Genomic DNA, 18,201 nt, shown 5'->3' on the forward strand with positions numbered 1-18,201 from the left:
TTCAACTTAAAATAGTTTTGGTTCTGCAACTAAAGTGAAAATTTCAGTTAAAAGATTAACACATTTTGACTTTAATTAATAGTAATATAGACAAGACAAGCAGTAAGTAAACACACACATAGACAAGGTCACTTTACAGATTAAAGCAGCTCAAGTCAAAATCTATTGCTGAGTGAGTGTTACATGACTGAAGAAAACCCTGCACACTGTTGGACTCCAATATACTCTACACATTCATTCATTTATTTATTTGGGACTTTTGTGAGACATTTTATGCTCCACCATTATTATGAACAGAGAAGCCTGTATCTGTTGTTTTTTGGGGTGATGGAAAATAAAGGCTGGGAGTTTGTGACTAGAAGTTGGAGTCCAGTTGATCTGAGTGGGTATGTAAAAACAAATTGCAATATTGAAAAATGGTACTCTTAATAACATTACACTTCAGTTTGTCTAATAAATTGTAGTTAGTACAATTGTTTCCAGTCTTTTTTAGCTTATGGAAGACATGATGTAATGGGCTGCTGGTTTACATTTTCTCAGCCAGTTAAGGTTACCTCTCTGCAACTGTATTTTCTACAATTTGTAAACAACATTTATTATGACTATATACTGAATGAAACAAATGCATTCATTCCTTTTGGGAAACATTTAGTAATGAGCCTCCAGTGATTGACTGTTGTTGATACAGATAATTCATATTTTCAGCAGCACCCAGTTTGTTTACTACACCGGAGTGACAATAGAGAAGGTAAACTGGAGGTGTGTCCTCCAGAGAGAGGCCCCGCCCCCACAGCAGAGCAGGCTGCTGGGTGAAGCGCTCCTCTTTCAGCCACTTCACAAAACTGTTTGCATACCAATCTCCCCTCAACACTGCGTGCTTGGCCAAACTTGGATCGCAAATCTAGGAGCGGTGGATTTTATTAGTTGGACGCTGCTGGGCATAATTCCTCTCGGTAGACTCCGCAGCTGATCGACATTTGCTCTTTTATTTGACTACTTTCCTGCAGCAGTCCCAGGCTTCTCATATCGGCTTTTTAGAAACATTTTCCAAGGGTCTTGTCACAGAGAGGTTTCGACCCTGAGCTGCGTTTTGAGGTAAGAAACGTGTCGCTGCTACAAGTCTCCAATTTAAATGCTGTGTGTTGAAGTGATCACATTTTGAATCCCTCTTTTCTTTTTGATCGGGCACGTTATTTACTGCAGATTGTCTAAGGGGCGATGTTATGTGTTTAAAATCCGCTTACTTTGTTGCTTCAAGTTTCCCATTAGGGGAGCTGCAGGAATTAAATGAACCAAGGAGAAATCTCTAATTGTTTACTTAGCTGTTTATGTAGACTTGAGCTAAGTTCAGATCAGGTCAGTGTGTTTTTTCCCCGTTTAGGAATCAAACAGACTAATGCACAAAAACTAAATATCCTCAGATGATTGGATGTGTCATGAATCAGTCAGTGAAATGCGGTTAATATGCAGTCTAAGGATAATAATGGGTTACTGTATGAGAAACCTAACATCAGGGGGAATCCGGGGTGATGTGTGTCAGTCTCAAAGCTGGCATCCTTCCCACGGGGCTCCAGGAGGAGGCTGGCTGCAGAGATGTATGGGGTCACCAGATGGATGTCTCTGACGGCGCTACCTTTGCTGTAGGGCAGGAGTTCACTGTCAGAGTGCATTAATCAGAGGGATACATCATCCAAAACCACCTCATCTCTCCCTGTGTCTGTCTGATATCCACTGAAGCGTGCATGACACATTCAAAGCTCTGAAGGAAAAGTCAATACTTTGTTAACATGCTTTTCTTTCGCAGTTTCGTCTAGCTTTGGAGTGAATTCAGGGTTAATTTCAAAAGTTTGTGCAGCTCAAAAGTTTTCTACTCACCAATTTCTCTAGAGTAACAGTTTTGTAAGTAGGTTATAATCAGATTCCGCCTGAGGAGATTGGCTCCTAGGGACCCATTAGCTCACACCAGTGTCCAGGTGAGTGTGCTGGATTTTCTTGCCTCGAGTTATACAGTCACAGCCACTCACTCCAGCTCTCCATCTCCCTGAGGCTGGTGTGTCAGGAGAGAAGAATCATATCATGCCCCACCAGCTTGGACACACTGACTGTTCAGCTCCTGCCTTGATTAATAAGTCGGGCCACTTTACTGTCTCCTGCATCACTTAAAGATTTCTCGCTTTCTTATTTTCCAACCTCTTTTTTTTCTCCCCAACCCTAAACGACTTGGGAGTTATCAGTTCGTAGAGAGAGCAGCAAACTGGAAACAGAGGCGTGTTTGTTCACTATGTTGTGGGTGAACATTTGCCTTGTCAAGAAAAAAAAGGGAAAGAAACAGTAGTATTGATGCTTTTAGAGCAGCTGCCAAAACGGATGACTAAACTCCGCCTGAAGCCTTTCTGTCCTCTGCTTGATACACTAGACTGCTGGGAAATAATTTTGTTGCTGAGACACACAAGTGTTGTCTGTGGGATAAGTACTAATGCAAACAACAGGGTATGTAAACCTACATTGTAATTTATACAGGGAATAAAGGTTGGCAGCAACAATGCGGATAGTAGCAATTAGGAGAGAGCATGTTTGAGTGAATTTAAATCTCCGAGCCAAGCTGGTATTTATTCCGCCTACAGACACAAAACACCTGGCGTGAGACTTGCCACTGGTGATCAGTGCCCTCATTTTAATAGTGCCTCTGATAATGTGTTGCTCTTAGTCACACATTCACAGTGCCAGTGATTTCATTTTCACAAAAAAAGAAATGGACAGGAAAGAAATTAAGTGTGAGGAAGAGATTTAAATGGAGGTTATGTGTATGTGCGTGGTGACTTCACTGCTCCTCAGTCTCTCAATTTTATGCAGAACTAGAAATGTGTGAATTTCAGTGTGTGGCAGCTCCTGTTGAGAGGTTGACTGACTTAATGCCGCCTGGCCTGGCAGAACACCGCTCATTTAAGGCCTGAAATGAATCAATCTGCGGTTCCACATGGTTGGGTGCCTCCGATTTGTGTCTCTTTGCTCCTCTCACACTTTCACTCGTCCCTTAATATCAGCTGATGTTCCTCCAAAATAACACTGCTGTTGCCTTGGCCCGTCATTTGATCACCGGCCCTGATTTCACATCCTTGAACACTCTGCCTCACCGCAGCCTCCTCTATCTGTCTCCCTCTGTATCATCTCATCTATAATTCTTTCTTCCTCCTGTCCCCACCCTTTCTCATCTTCCCTGTCTTTATCCCCCCCTCCTCACTCAACCTGTGAATCACGTCTGTATCTGTATCGATGGGTTCAGAGCAGCAAGGCGGGGAAAACGAGACCGGGTCATCACTCCACGCTCGCTTTCTCTTGTATCAGCCCCACTACAGCAGCAGCGGTCCGCAGAGAGCCCGAAACTAAATGGAGTATCTATTGGCTCAATGAGAAAATTGCTTTTTTCGATTGCGAGAGGACCCTTCATTTAATGTGTGTGATGCAGAGGCCTGAGCTAGTAATGGGTTCAGCATCTTTGTTGTCAGGAGACATGAGAAAATTAAATTTGCCTTTCAGCTGGCAAAAATGATTTACTCTCTGAAAGGTGTATTTTTCATCAGCTGTTTAAAAGCCATGAAGGTGTGTGTTATTATTAAACATGTCAGCACTGAGTTGTCCAAACCCGTGGTTTGATGTGGTCTGCTGAAGAGCGGTTTTAACTAAAAAGAAAATGCTGTATAATCCAGTTATATTCACACATTCATGCATTCATTCATTCCTTTGGCCATTGCGTGCCATTTAGTCCAGGAAGTAGTGAATGACCTAAGAGAGGGCAGGATGCTGAGGGGCCTCTCTCTGCTGATGCTTCCTTTTTATCAGGAGGAAGCAGGCCGGCTGTTTGTGCTCAACCCAAGAATTCTTTGTGCTTATCTTGCGTTGGCCCTATTTCCCTCAATAATGGCAGTGCTGAGCAGGTAATGAGGTAAAAGTTATGTATTTGACAAGCTGGGCTCTGCAGATAGCGGACTCTCAAACGGGCTCTCGGCTAGGCGCTTAGTTGAGGGTACACTCGGCCCCATCTTGAGATGTTCAAATCACATCTATCTTGAAATACCCCCCTAGCCATCTTTTACTCTGCATAATGTTTTTCAGAACTAATAAACCGTGTCACTCAGGTGTCCATTAAAGGCTGCCATGAGTACCCGTTGGTCATTACACAGACAAGCACACTCGGTAAATCCCTGTGCCTTTGCCGCAGGGTTTCTTCCTCACCCTGTGCTCTTTTCATCCCTCGGATATAGTCGAAGCTCAGAGAGGAGCTTAGGCTGGCTGGGGAGTGTGGCACTGATAGGTGTGTGACACAGGGCGGACATGTGGGGAGATTATCTGCCTGGCTTTAGCAAAACTCTGAACCGCTGGATGATGCTGAAGTTTAAGCACATTGGTGCCTAAAAGAAGATGGAACAGAAGTTATGACAGAGCAGCACACAGGGTTAACATGAAGGTGTTGTTGTGTGTCTGCCAGAAAAACAAGCACTTCTTTACCAGTAAGTTCACACAATAGCGTTGGGTTGACTCACATTGGGAACAGTGTCAGACTGAGCGAGAGGAAAGAAAATCAGTAGCACCAGGGAGGAAGGGCTAATTTTATGGATGTGTGTTTGTTTCCCACACTCACTGACTAACATCGGAGCTTTTCACTATGGATGATTTTGGGTCACAGTTTTATCATTTTATAGATAAAGAGCTCTGTGTTGGATATCTTGTGTAAATTGCTTGGTCCCTGTTAAGGATTTAGATAAAGACTTAGTGTTCAGAGGAATCATTTATCGACACAAATGAAGGATTGTACATTGTTTGTGAATCACTGCATGTGTATACGATAAAGATCGTCACTGTTGTTTATTCAGAACACAGTACGATTAGACTCCATGTTTGGGCACCAGTGTCATTCTGAGATGCCCTTTTTATACAGATGTCGGGGATCATGTTAACATGTCCAAATCTGCTTTAAACATGCTCCACCAATGTTTTTTGTTAATAGCAGGTTTTGTTGAGATTCAAAGTGCACACTTTACAAATGAGAGTCAACATACCATTAGTTGATAAAGATTTTATTTGTAGTGTTATTTTAAGCCATTATTCAAGCAAAAGTCCTAAAATATTCTGGGTCCAGCTTGCATGGAAACTCTTTCTCTGTTTTTAAGTAATTGTTAATTGAAAATCGGTTGCACGAATCTACGAAGCAATCTTAAATTGTCCATTTCTCTAAGGAAACTTTTCAGGATTTTTCAACCCTTCAGATTCAGAGATGATTAAAATAACTCTGCAAACCTCTCTTACCCATAACTCCCTTTTTCATGTAGATCTGCAGAGACGTTTACGCAAAATGTGTTTATCAGTCTCTGACTGATGAAGACATCACTAAATATATTATATATATTCATTTTGGGCCATTGTTTCTGCCTGTCTTTGGGTCTTTGTTCTGGGATGGTACTGCAAGCAGAGCTCAGCTCAGATCTGTTTTTTCAGCCTCTCCCTGTGACTCATTTGGCCTAATGGTTCTCTCTTCTCCTGACTCAGGCATTTTTCTGATGAAATGGGACTCTCTCCCAGCTTCTGGTCTTTCTCTTTTTCTGTTGCCCCAGCCACAACTGTGTCCCGACTCTCCTTCACACCACCCCTCGCTCCTCTCACTCCTTCATTATTACCAAGTTCTCGAGCCCTTCTGCTCTTTCCATCCACTTTTCTCTGATGATAGAAAATAGCTTTTTAGGAATGCCCTCATTATTCGTCTAGGGCTGTTTTTCTTTAACGTGACTTATTTCATTACTTGATCAGCGGTGTGTTTTTATTTCATCAGCTTAGAGACCCTCTAAATATCCTGTTTATTTTTAATCACTGATGATGGGCTACACAGTGTAACGTGATATGGTAATTATTACTAGCAAACAAAAACACACACTTGCTCTCACCACAAATTAATTGGGTAATGTAGAGTCCACAAATTGTTGTAGGAATGGACAGTAGGTTGGTAATGCTGACCCAGATAATTATCCTATTATTATTTTAAAACAAATTGAGTGCATGTCGGGAGTTGGAGCTTGATGTTGGCTCATTAACTCGCTTTCTCCTGATTGGGAGCTGTGGAGAGATGGTGCTACGTCAGATTTATGGACACAGTGACGACTGTTAGTTGGTTTATATGATGCAGTCTTGTTTTTTTTACCATGGCTGAATTATAGAGTACCTACTTGCAGATTTATTTTGAGCGTGAATTGGGTTTGCATCCCGGTCTGCTAATAACACTTTGCCGTTCCATTCAGTGATAACCGTACAAACCTCAAATACACAAACAGAAATGTACATGAAGCTCTCCCACACACACACACACACACACACACACACACACACACACACACACACACACACACACACACACACACACACACACACACACACACACACACACAGATCTCAACTTGAAATGGGGTTGTTATATATTTATTGTATATGGGTCTCATATCTGCTTGAATCTAGGCTAAATGTTTTGCATGGAATAGTATGACACAGAAAAACCTTCCCTAAGCAGAAATGTTCTTTGTTTTTAACTTCACTAGATTTAACTGGGCTAATGTAATTCTCCTTTTTCTTCATTGCAATTTAAAATGTGCATTTATTGTTAAATATAATGCCAGTATTGGAGTAAATGCCTCGAAAAAAACCCATCATTTTTCTTTTCCGCTAGACTGGCTGGCTATGCTGTGTTTGAAGCCCACACACCTTGTCCACAGCATAGCTCCCTGCAGTTCCTGTGGGTTAACATTGATGTTACAGTCACTCCCACTGAGCGAGACTCACCACAGGTCTATCAGACATATGGGATAGTTGTCAGCCTCCACAGCATCAGGGGAACAGATCAGTGTTTGATTAAAAAAAATCCACTGCGGGGTCCAACTTTTACCTGGGGAAACTTGGGGGAAGGGCGGTCTAATGATGTCTCTCCTGCTAGGATCACACGCCTCTGAGATAGACGCTTGTGTTTCATTCCAGCTTGTTAAAGAACAGGAACTAAAAGTCTTGAGGGCTTATAAACTAATAGCAGTGTAGATGAGGCCATCTGTCTGTTTGCATTTAGAGCCTCTCTTGTGGTTTGCTTTACTTGAGTGATAATGTTATCTAATCTCACCTGTGGTTACGGCACATAAAATACTGTTTTGCTAGAGTGCGACACAGGTGTTGCTTTTTTTTTGCAGGATTTTCTGCTTGTGTTCATCCATTGTCATTTGGTTTATTGCCCACCATCACAGAGTTAGACCACATGTGGTTGAAGACTGAAGCACAAAAGGGTGCTGAACTATTACTGACAATGCAGCCTTAAAAGCTAATTGAGGTTGTTGAAGCGACCCCGGCATCCTCCAGCGCTCCAGACCTGTGTGTGTGAAGATTTTTCAGCAGTAGTTCTTGGACATCTTCCCTTTTTGCTTCTTATGGTGATGCTTTTTAACAGCAGTTCAAATGTGCATGCTGTAGACATTTATTTTTACTCCTTAAAGGGGAAAACAATTAGACAGCCAAGACCGAGCGCCTCACTGGCTCATGATTATTTGATGGTGCTTTATGAAATTTTTAGCCCACTGCCACTTTAGAAATTGCTCCTCGAGACTGCATTTTCGGGTCACTGCACAAAAACACGGGCTCTGTCCTTTGGGTCAATGCCAGGCGATGTGTTGCGACCACAAGCAAACCACACTGCCATTACTGTGCTCAGTGGCTCAACTTTAACAAGAAATTCTTAAGAAGCTATGGTTTTCTAAAAGGAGAAGAGCAAAAATAGATATGTGGTGTTTTCTTCACTGTAAAAGTATTTTGCTAATAGTTATTAGGGTAAACTCATGCACGCCGTGAAGCATAATTCCATTTTTCCCTAATCCTCACTTCGCTGCATCTTCTTTTCTTCGAAGTTTAAGGAAAAAAGAAAAATCCACGGCATAGAAAAGCTAGCCTCTGTTTAACCATTTGAAGTATATTAAAGGAATTTTCATCAAAATGTATTTCAGTCCGTATGTGTCTGACAGAATCCAGGGATCACCTTCACATGTGTTTGTCAGAGATAGCACTGGCACGGCAGGTATCTCCGGTATGTGAAATTAAATTGGCTTCAGTGTTCATTGATTTAACCCAGTGCAGATGCTCCAAGGAATTTTATTTTCAGTGCGACATCAGGTAATCTTGGATGGCTTCCCATTGATTTGTCACCTGTCCCACGTCAGGACGACAGGCCAGCACCAAAGCCATCCAACCTCATCTTGAACTGTGAAGTGTTTTTATGTAAAAACAGACAGGTCAGGCATTTCTCCAAGAGTATGCGCCCAGATCATCTTTCCCGATAACACTTGGCAGGATTTAGAGCCCCTGTGAAATGTCTCAGCACTAATGTTGAAGTTGAAGTGATTTTGTGGGTGTCTCTGTGTAAGCCCTGGACTAGTAAGGTTATTTTTGCTTTATCTGTCAAGCCATAAAGCATTTTTCGTAACTGGTGGCTCCAATCTGGCACTTTAATTGGACAGATGACAAAACAGGATTTAACAGAGAAAAAACAGCTATTAGACTGCTTCCTCAAAAAATTGAGTCACGGTCAATAACCGGACATGATCTCATTTGATCTCTCCCCATTAAAATATGGCACAAAAGCAACAATGAAGAAGGAGAAAGCTAATGTTGTGAGCAATTACCAAAACCACTTTTGCTTATCTCTGCAGGCAGTTTGGGATTGGACAAGCATTTTTCTTTTTTGTAATAAGAAACAGATGTCCATTCTTTTCTTAGTCAAAACATCAGCTTTCCATACATTTGCCACATCTAGAGCAACCCCAGCCTCACACAGCCACCCACCCTTGATAATTCAGTCTATTCTGCGAGCTTTCAAAACACCCCCTTCAAATATTTGGCCAGCTTCTCCCGTGTATATATTTATTCTGTTTCTCTTGGCTCGAGCCAAAGGTCTGTTGTGTTTCCAAGACGCTCGAGACTTTGCAGACAGCTGGAGATATCACAAAACCATTTAATATCTCTTACGGTAACTCCACAGCTCATTATACTGAATTGCTTCAGTTTTCTCCTCCTGCTTTGTTCATATCTTTACCATTTGGTGGCTGGTATCAAAGTCTCATGTGGTGAAAATGTATCTCTTTTTCTTTGTTGTGTAGCGCTCGTATGTTGTCTGATTGAACTGTGATAGCAATCCTGAATCACTCTAAGCTTGGGGCATTGATTTCTTTTAGCAGCATTCATCTGTGGCAATTTGATGAACGCAGCTTTAGTTAACGCTCCAGGTGATTATCACTTCAGTCACACAGAGGCTTTGGCTTCAGCTCACAGGACTTCAGTACGTGCATCTCCTAGACAAGTGGAAGGAAGAGAGCATTTTTCTGTTTGGCATTTCAAACTCAAGACGCATGCAAATGTTTAAATAAGCAGAAGAGCAGTAATGTGTTTCACCATAAATATCCCAGCTGTGGTCACTCATGTGGTCCTGTTACAGGAGTGGAGAGCATTAAATGGACTGTTTATTTATAAGTCTTAGGCTGCGGTTGGCTGGTGGAGATATTCTGCCGCGTTAACGCTGCAGTGTACGATTGAGTTCATTACTCCCAATTTCATCACTACAGCCAATTAATACTCAAGGCGGCATCAGCAGCATCTGTTAGTGCGAGACAGTGATCAGCTCCCCAGAGTTGGGAGAATTTAAATAACGCTCAGCAGAAGCGTTTTTGTTACTCTGAACTTGTCCTCTGCATGTTCTCCATAAGCAGGTTCACAGAGAAGCTTCTGTTCTACAATTGTGGCCTTTTCCAAGTTTTGTGTGTTTTTAGTCGTAAATCAAAACTAATAACTTCAGATGGGTCTGACTCTTGCTGTGCTGCCAGTGTTTCTCTGACCACATGCATCCCTACACAATTGTCTCAGATCCATCATGTTTTGTGGTGTAAACCTATTGACTTGTGTTCCTTCAGGGACCAAATGTTGGATCGCCTCCAAGCAGCTCAGTTTCCATCCTCTCCCCATCTTTCCTCTTTCTCCCATAAATCAATGTGATGTAATTGCATAAACTCCCTTTCCCACAGCTTGGGCCTAGAGGCAGAATATTCTCAGAGAGAGAGTGTTTCAGTGAGGCCAGTTAACCTTAACCCACTGACTCCCATAACTACAATGTCTTGGGCTTGTGAAAGTTTTAATGTATACTTTAAATATCTGAGATCTTTTGCTGGTATTGTTTGATGTTTTTCCAGGCAGCAGGGCTGTGGAAGTTAACTTTCTCACAGCTGGTACTGACTGTTTACATCTGGCTAATACACTCTAAGCTCTGCAGATTAAATCTCATTTCTCTGAGTGCTTTTTGTGTTGAGCCAAGCATGATTTCTCCTGACGTCTCGCCTCTTGTGGCTCCCTCAGCCTATCGAAGGAATGTTTCTTAAAGCACTCCTCCATTTTCATAAGATTGTACCATGGAAAATGTCAAACCCTCTTTTTCCACATTTCAGTCCCTCTTGGCTTCCTCTTGGGACTCACTCACAATGCAGGATATCTCCTCAAAGGATAACTTTCAACTCCTTATCCCTTTAGTATCAAGCTTAGAGTGAACCCATGTGGAAAGGAGCATACCTTACGTTTTTGGGATTGGGCAGAAGTCTACTTTCACCGTTCAGAGTTCCTGTCTATTCTGGTTTCATATTCTCCTACTCCGGTAATCCTCTTGCCGTCAGTCCCACCCTACTCTGCTGAGGAACACAAGTAATAAAACCACTTTTTTTCACCTCCTGCAGAAAAACATTTTTAGGGTATTTGGCCATTAGTGGGAGCATATTTGCCAGTGTGAGAGACTAAAAGCATGAGTCGTTTTCACTGCTGACTCCCTCTGTGTTGAGTTTGTCTCAGCCTTGTTACCTGCTATCACTGCAGCTGCCACATACAGGCTGACATAGATGAAGTATTCGGAGGGATTGCGGGTTATTTCGCACATGTGCAGCTTTATGAGGAGGTCCCAGTGTGGAGCCCCTCTGGGCTGAGGAAATGATCCAGATGCAAAGCTTCTGGGGCTCGTAACCCAGTGGGACACCTGCCCTGCTGCCACTGTACAGCCCCCTGCAAAATCCACGAAGACGCAGACCACCATCTTTCTCTGTGTGCTGCAACTCTTTAATGAAGTGCTGTTTCCTATTGATTTTCTATGCATACTTGAGTCTTGGTAAACAATGTTTTCAGTCAAAGTGCCTTACATAGTTACACATAAATACACCTGAATGTAAGTATTATACAAAGCCAATGTTTTATATTACTGCAGTTTTTTTTTCCTTTTGGGTACTATAAATAGGAAAACCTGCTGGAGGACACAAACAAGCAAACAAACAAACAAACAAACACAACCTTACAAATGTCAGAGAAACCACCTAACAGTTTGATCTAAGTTCTAATAACCGCCATGAATGCAGACATTAATTTATGGATGGGTGTTAGCGTTGCAAGTGGTAGCATTGGTTCAACTGGGGGATAATAAATTGGACGTACCTTCTTTATTATGGACTTGAGGCACAAGAAATTGATTTAAGTTTGCACATAAGATCAAAACTTTATTGATTTATACTGTAAACCACTTAAATGTGAGGCTGCAATCATCGGGGACCTCCTGATATGATATAATATTGATTCATAAGGTGCTGCTTTAATACCTTCTGCAATTCTTTCAGGTATACTCTCTAAGTAGGATCCCTCCCCAGGGAATTGATTAGCGAAGATGGAAGACACCCAGATTTCAATGCATCTTGTTTTCAATTTATTTAAGTATTACTAATAGATAGCCCTGCTCATTTAATGTATGTAGGGCTATCACTCCCTGAAGATGTTTTATTTTGTGTGTATTGATTTTTCAGGATGTGAGCAAAAGGTGGTCCGCTATAAAACATTGCAGGAAACTCCAAGGAAGTTTGTCTTCAATGAGTCTTTTGCCAGATTAGGCAACATGTTGCTTCATGTCTGTTCCAACGGTCCAGTTTTGGAGAGATGTTGGCTGTATTACTGCAACACTTAATACTGCCATGACAAAGTTGTCAAACCAAAAATACCATCGGACTTTGTATATATACTGGCCAGCAATGCAGCCTTCTTCCTCCATGCTTATTTATACTCTTGTAGAATAATGTGACCCACATGTTTGTTCTCGTAAACAAAGGATGTCAGTGCGTTGTTGCATCCCAGGCTTCACAGTGTTGTTTTACATTGTCTGGACATGGTCGAAAACATTAATTCTACGCCTCAAATATGCCAAACAGAAATATCAATTAATCAATAACGGTCAGTCGCCAATATTATCTTAATTTAATAATGCTGCATGAATGAAGTAGTTAGTTTCGGTTGGGTGTGCACAGTACGGTATGCAGTGAAAACTCTCAGCAATGAGAACCAGACCCAATGTACCGCAGAGTTTTGTCCAAACTGATGTGTAACTACCAGGCAGCAATCCAACTGCCCCTTAATGGAGATTTGTTTTTTGTACTTTTGCTTGTTTTGTCAAAGTTTTTGTGTTTCATTTACATTGCCATGTGTTGCACTGGCACTCCCCAAGTAGTCACAGAGTGAAATTGAAAGCAAAACATCACTGCTTTGGCAAAGTGTTTTTGTGCATTTAAGCAAAAATTGCTATTTCAAAGAGCGACTTTTGCTTGTGGAATAGTCCACACTCAAAGCCCCCCTGCTGGTTTTAATTATGGAAATAAGTTGCATCTGGTACCACTGAGCAGAGGATCTGTTTCCACTTCTTGTGTATCTTCTGCAGACGGATGTTTACTGCATTGTTTGTCAAACATCTTTCAAGAGTATTATGCAGGGAAAAGTTGAGGGTATGTTGAGGACAAAGATTCACAATGACAGATGACAGAACAGGTAGAGGATATGTCCTTTTTTCATAAGGAATGATCATCACTTAATTGGTCTTTGCTGCATAATCTGCTTTGAACAAATATTCCGAAACTACTATGGTATTTTGGCAAAATTGAAATGGTTACCAGATGTGTTCTTAACACATGTTTAAGTAGCTGGTTTGATTTACAGGACAACAGTGGCTACACATATCTGCACTCAATATCTTGTGGAAGAAATAACAATAACACTATTTGTTGTACGAAAGGCTCTCTTCCCACTGGATTTCAGTCTTTAAAGTATAACAATTGACTTACATTGGTAAACATACTGGGCGTCTTTTTTGTTTACAGTGAGTAGGTTTTGGCTCAGTTCTTATGTGCTGGTTGACTGAACTGATACGTTTATTAATCAATGAATTAACTGACATGACATAAACTTTTTAGCAATATTGAGATTGCTATTATAGCTAAATGATAATAATCTAGTCTAGTACTAACTTGCTCTACAAACATTTCATGGGCCTGTCATTCTTCTTATCCGACTTGCCTACAAATTTGGTTTGATGTCTTTTATGCACTCGAGATGTTTTAGCTGAGGAAAACATCCTGAGGGAAGACTAAGATTTCCTCTTTGTGCCGGCAGCTTGGATCTTCCTCTCAATTCCTTTCTTAGTTTGAGACTCTGTAAGCTGCGTGATTCTCAAGCTTTACTTAGGATTTAACTAGGATGGAAATGGTTATCACGCGGCTGTTTGTCAGCTCGCAGGGCCTGTGGGTGGGGGTCGACAAACAAACTGGTGAGAGTTTAACAGCCCCAGCCCCCTCTGTGTTTGTAGTAATGAACTCTTACCTTGGTTTGGAAGGCTGCACCACTGGTATCCTTGCTGTGTTTTTGTAACCCTTTGCTAAAAAAGCCTTGCTCTTAATTGTATCCCATGGGGCCCCAAGCTCTCAGTATTCAGAGCCCTTCCTGTCCCTCGTACTGATCCTCCCCCTCTCTCAACCTTAGCCCCATCATCCCAACTCGACAGGTCTCTCCTCTTTAATCGCTCGACTTCAAAGCGGGGTTGTGCTGCCCCTCAGGCCCCGGGCTCCTCAGAGACGCGGGGGGCCAGCCTTGAGGGCCTGGGAAGTATGGTGAAAGTGTAGTGGTGTACAAGGCGGCTTGTTAAGTTTGACAGGCACGGGTTAAAGAAAATAACAACAAGTACTTCTGTTGCTGTTCCTCATCAGGGTGCCACTACAGAAAAGCTGGTGTTGTGTAATTAGAAAAGCAGGTTGCAGATGTTTGAAAGGATCCTTGTAAGACACATCTCACCATTCTTTGATGAACGCATCTTTGTGGAGGCGAAGATACAAGCTGCTGTGCTGTTTGAGGAACCTGCTCTAAAGAGAGAGGCCTGCTTAATGTTTGCCGCTGACTTACCAAAGAGGTGGACACATGTCAGCTTTCATCGACATCAAAATAGCACCCTTCAGACACGTTTCCAGGGGCTGCTTTCTTATCAGGTCTCCATATAGCTCAAAGCAATTAACACAGAGAAAACGGGTGACTGCGTAACGGGTTTAATCTGTATCTTTAGTGAAATAATTGTGTGCTGCAAATGAGTGAATACACTCTTCCCTGGCGTGTGACCCAGGAGCAACTCCTGTAATGCAGAGAACAAAGAAAACAGTGGTTCATCTTTTGCCAGGGAGGAAAGAGTGAGTGATTTAATTGAAAGATGCCCTCTGATCGGAGTGGGGATTGTTTCTCCATCGTGGTGTTTTATCTTTATCTCTGGTGGTTGACTCTCACTGTTAGATCAATAAATCCAGACGGGGTGAGGAGATTATTCTGCTTCAGCATTGCCCTCATTAAAGCGGCTGTTGGGGAGATATATGGCTAGCGGCAATTACCCTCTTTATCATTTCTATAATATTATCCCATGATGTATATGGGCTGCATGGAGATCCACAGGGCAAGCTGTCATCCAGATCTTTAGGTTTCCTCTTTTCATAAAGGTTTGAATGGTGGCATTAAAGGCCCCTAAGGTAAATGTCACAACATTTTCCATTGATTCCACAGTTCAGAGGTTTGCTTTTATCAACATTGGTGACAACTCACGTTCAAACCCAGCTGCGAGGTGTAGATGGAAGAATTGTCACTTCCTCCCTCGTTTTCCTGCCCACTTCCTGTCCCCAGAGGAAGTGTAGCTGATCAAACTCCCTGCTGCTCTCTGACCTGACATATCATTCAAGGTTGACCAGCTCATTGGCAGGATATGGAGACATATGCAGGCAAAGAGAGAAACATAAAAGACAAGTCTCTAGCCAATAGTGAACAATAAGTTTGAGGTATACTCGAGATGAACAAGTTCGTGTGACATCAAAAGGCAAAGAACTGTATGGCTGTAGACATAGGAAGAAACAGTCAGACAAGACACAAAAAGCGTACAGACCGAGATACTGTAACAGTGCACACTTAAAGTTTCCTCAAGGCGTGGCATCAGTATAGTTGTGTGAAGAATGAATAATGAGAGTTTGAGAGTATTGCTTACACCAAGTAAAGACATGTACAAGTAAGTTTTTACAGTTTAGGTACCTGTAAAATCTTACAAAAAAATTAAAATATCATCAACGGAAACAGAGCCTTGCAGCAGGTCAACGTCCTATTTTTAACACTCTGCAGTAAAGGGTGTGAAATACCTTCCAGATCTACCAGTGTATCAGACATGTTGATGCACAGATTTGATACCTGTGGCAGTAAAATGAGACATTACCCCAAAATGATTCATTTAGACCTGGTCCAAATTATGTTGGAGGCCCCGTTGCCAAAAAGGACAGTGTTTGACAATCAGACGAGTATTATATTTGAAGTGTAATGACAAAACAGGTGTTATCCGCTTACAGCCACTACATTTTCCTCTGTTATATCTATTGTGAATTGGACTGCAGGGGATAACTACAGTAGCTACTGTGTGTAGGAAAGCATAATGTATAATGTTGTACTGCATTACACTCTATATTGATGTTGGTGATGCAATAATATTGTCAGAGCCTGAAATATCTGCAGCGGGTAATCAATTAGCGGCTGCCGTGATGTTTGAATTGCCTAGAGTGCTCGTGAGCTTTAATGTCAATGACTAGTTGGTGGGAGAGATGTCTTTTAAAGGGAAAGCCATTGAGCGAACGCAGAGGAAACCTTTTCTCTAGTGTTGAGTCGTTCCCCGCTTTGTTGGACCCTCAGCGCCCTGCCCTTTCTGCTCTCCCTCGAGGGTTCTTCCTATTGTTGTGCTTTCTCAGCCGTCTGCGCTGATCTCTATTCTCACCCCCATAACCGATTCAATGAGGCTCCGCGATCCTATTGGTGCTCCATTTTTTTCCCAGTGAAAGTGTTTCCATGGAAACCAAAAAATAATGCAGACCCTCGCCACTGTTGCTCTCCAACAGCTAATAGCTCTCTAAACAGTTGTTTCAGGAGAGACACCCCTGCAACAGGCTTCAGGGTGAAATCTGACCACTCAGAACCAGATTACAGACAGAGGGATGCACCTATCTGCTGCTGCTGCTGCTGCTGCTGCTGCTGCTGCTGTAATAGACTGAAACACAAAGGAAAGTGATTACAGTGTTGTACTGCCTGGGGATATGTTTGCAAAACCATATGGCGAATATTTTCAAAATGAGTCTTCCTTTGACTCCCGATGCATGTGTAGCCACTCTGGAGATGCTATTGATTTCCAGAGCTTGTGCATCCACTGCTCTGTGATAAGGGAGTGTATCATTCCTGTGCATCTCACCACTTCTCGGATTCATCCGTATCCTCACTCAGGCTTTCACTGCCTTTTTTGGATGCAATCAGAGCCTCTGTGTTGTGTATGGGGGAGGGTGTGCTGCTGCCAGTTGGGTTCAGCGTCCTGGTGAATCTGATGTCTACTGGCAATATGGTGTGTCGGCGGGATGATGTGGCTGGCTCTATCAACCAGAATACTCCTGGGATATTCTCCATCCACAGTGCGTGTCAGACTGAGAATAGCCTGTCTGAATATCACCATCTAATGCGGCTGGAGCTGCAGTATGTTCATCCTCCGTAGGTAGCTCTCACCATATTTGATGCTTTAGTTATCTGTGCCATTGCTTTGAATCCGGCTCCAAAGTATTGTCAGTCAAAACGGTGCTGCTGACTATTTTTGCACATAGAGGCTGGAACAATTTAATTGGCGCTCATTGCTATGTCGTTATTTCCAGCTATAGGAGACACCCGTGGCAAAACAGTTTAGAAACAGGAAAAAGTTTCAAGTGTGTATGCTCATTAGACACAGTCGATAGGAGACGCGTCATTCATTGACAGTTTAAGACAGCAAGTAAGAAAGCAAGTTATTCTTCTTTTAGTGAATTATGCATGAGTGCAGAGACTCATCAAGGTCACACTATATGAGGAGACTGCGGTGAGGAGGGTCTTCTTATAAAGGATAATTAACTTAGTGAGAGCGTGCACACATTCAATCACCTCAAGGTAGATATTAAAGTTTTACCTGCCAAAAACAACGTCTGGACTGCTGCTATTAAAGACAATACCCTTTTTTTCTTTTCCTTATTAATTTTGCCTTCCAGCTGAGCAGTGAAACATTCACACATAAAACACTGATGCAGTCTTAAATTAGCTCGCTGCTGGGAGCGAGTGCTTCATACATAATAAATGCAAACTCTGTCATTTTAAGTGTCCCAGAATTTTATTTTCCGAGGGATTTCTTTTTTCAATCTCACAGTCTTATTCTGCTTTAATGAATTGTGCATATTATGACAAATGTATCATACCTCTGTGTCCTGTGGCCTTGCTGTTTATTCATCTCATTTGCACAGTCCTGACCTCTGCTTCTTCCATTGTGCTTCTGTACAACAGCCCATGAAAACAGGAGAGGAGAGAGAACCGAGAGAAGTCATCAGATTCACCTGAACGGAGAGACAAACGCTGATACACATGGTATGGTATTATTTTATCTATAACTAGACACACATGGTATTGAAGAGAAGCCATAACTTTTATCTTCAGTGTAAAGAAACACATTTCTGCTCTTAGCATCTGTAATGTGAAAGAATCCCACCAAATCCAGCTGTGATATACCCCAGCAGACATGTGTTAAATCAGCGAGAGAAACAACAGAAAGCGCTTGTTGACAGTCTCTTTTCAGGAAGATACTGACAGCAAAGGCGCAAAAGCCATTGTTGCCTTCAACAGGAGGCGCGGTGCAGGCGAGAGCCATTGGTAAAGCCAGTCCTGCTAAGAGGCAGACAAGTGCTTTTGTCCTTTACCCTCCACAGCAGGCCAGCACTGGTCTTTGTT

At 42.2% G+C, this 18,201-nt stretch overlaps 1 protein-coding gene across 1 annotated transcript in view; it reads left to right on the forward strand.

Moving 5' to 3' along the window:
• The first annotated feature begins 817 nt into the window (after window positions 1–817).
• LOC134875171 (tetraspanin-18B) overlaps window positions 818–18,201 on the forward strand; it is a 30,065-nt gene continuing 12,681 nt past the window's right edge. The window contains exons 1-2 of the mRNA XM_063899634.1: window positions 818–1,095; window positions 17,761–17,841. Coding sequence (XP_063755704.1) covers window positions 17,839–17,841 — 3 coding nt within the window. The 5' untranslated portion in view covers window positions 818–1,095; window positions 17,761–17,838. The remainder of the gene's footprint in view (window positions 1,096–17,760; window positions 17,842–18,201) is intronic.

This window comes from Eleginops maclovinus, chromosome 2 (genome assembly GCF_036324505.1).
Source record: "Eleginops maclovinus isolate JMC-PN-2008 ecotype Puerto Natales chromosome 2, JC_Emac_rtc_rv5, whole genome shotgun sequence".
In the NCBI taxonomy this organism is placed as follows: domain Eukaryota; kingdom Metazoa; phylum Chordata; class Actinopteri; order Perciformes; family Eleginopidae; genus Eleginops; species Eleginops maclovinus.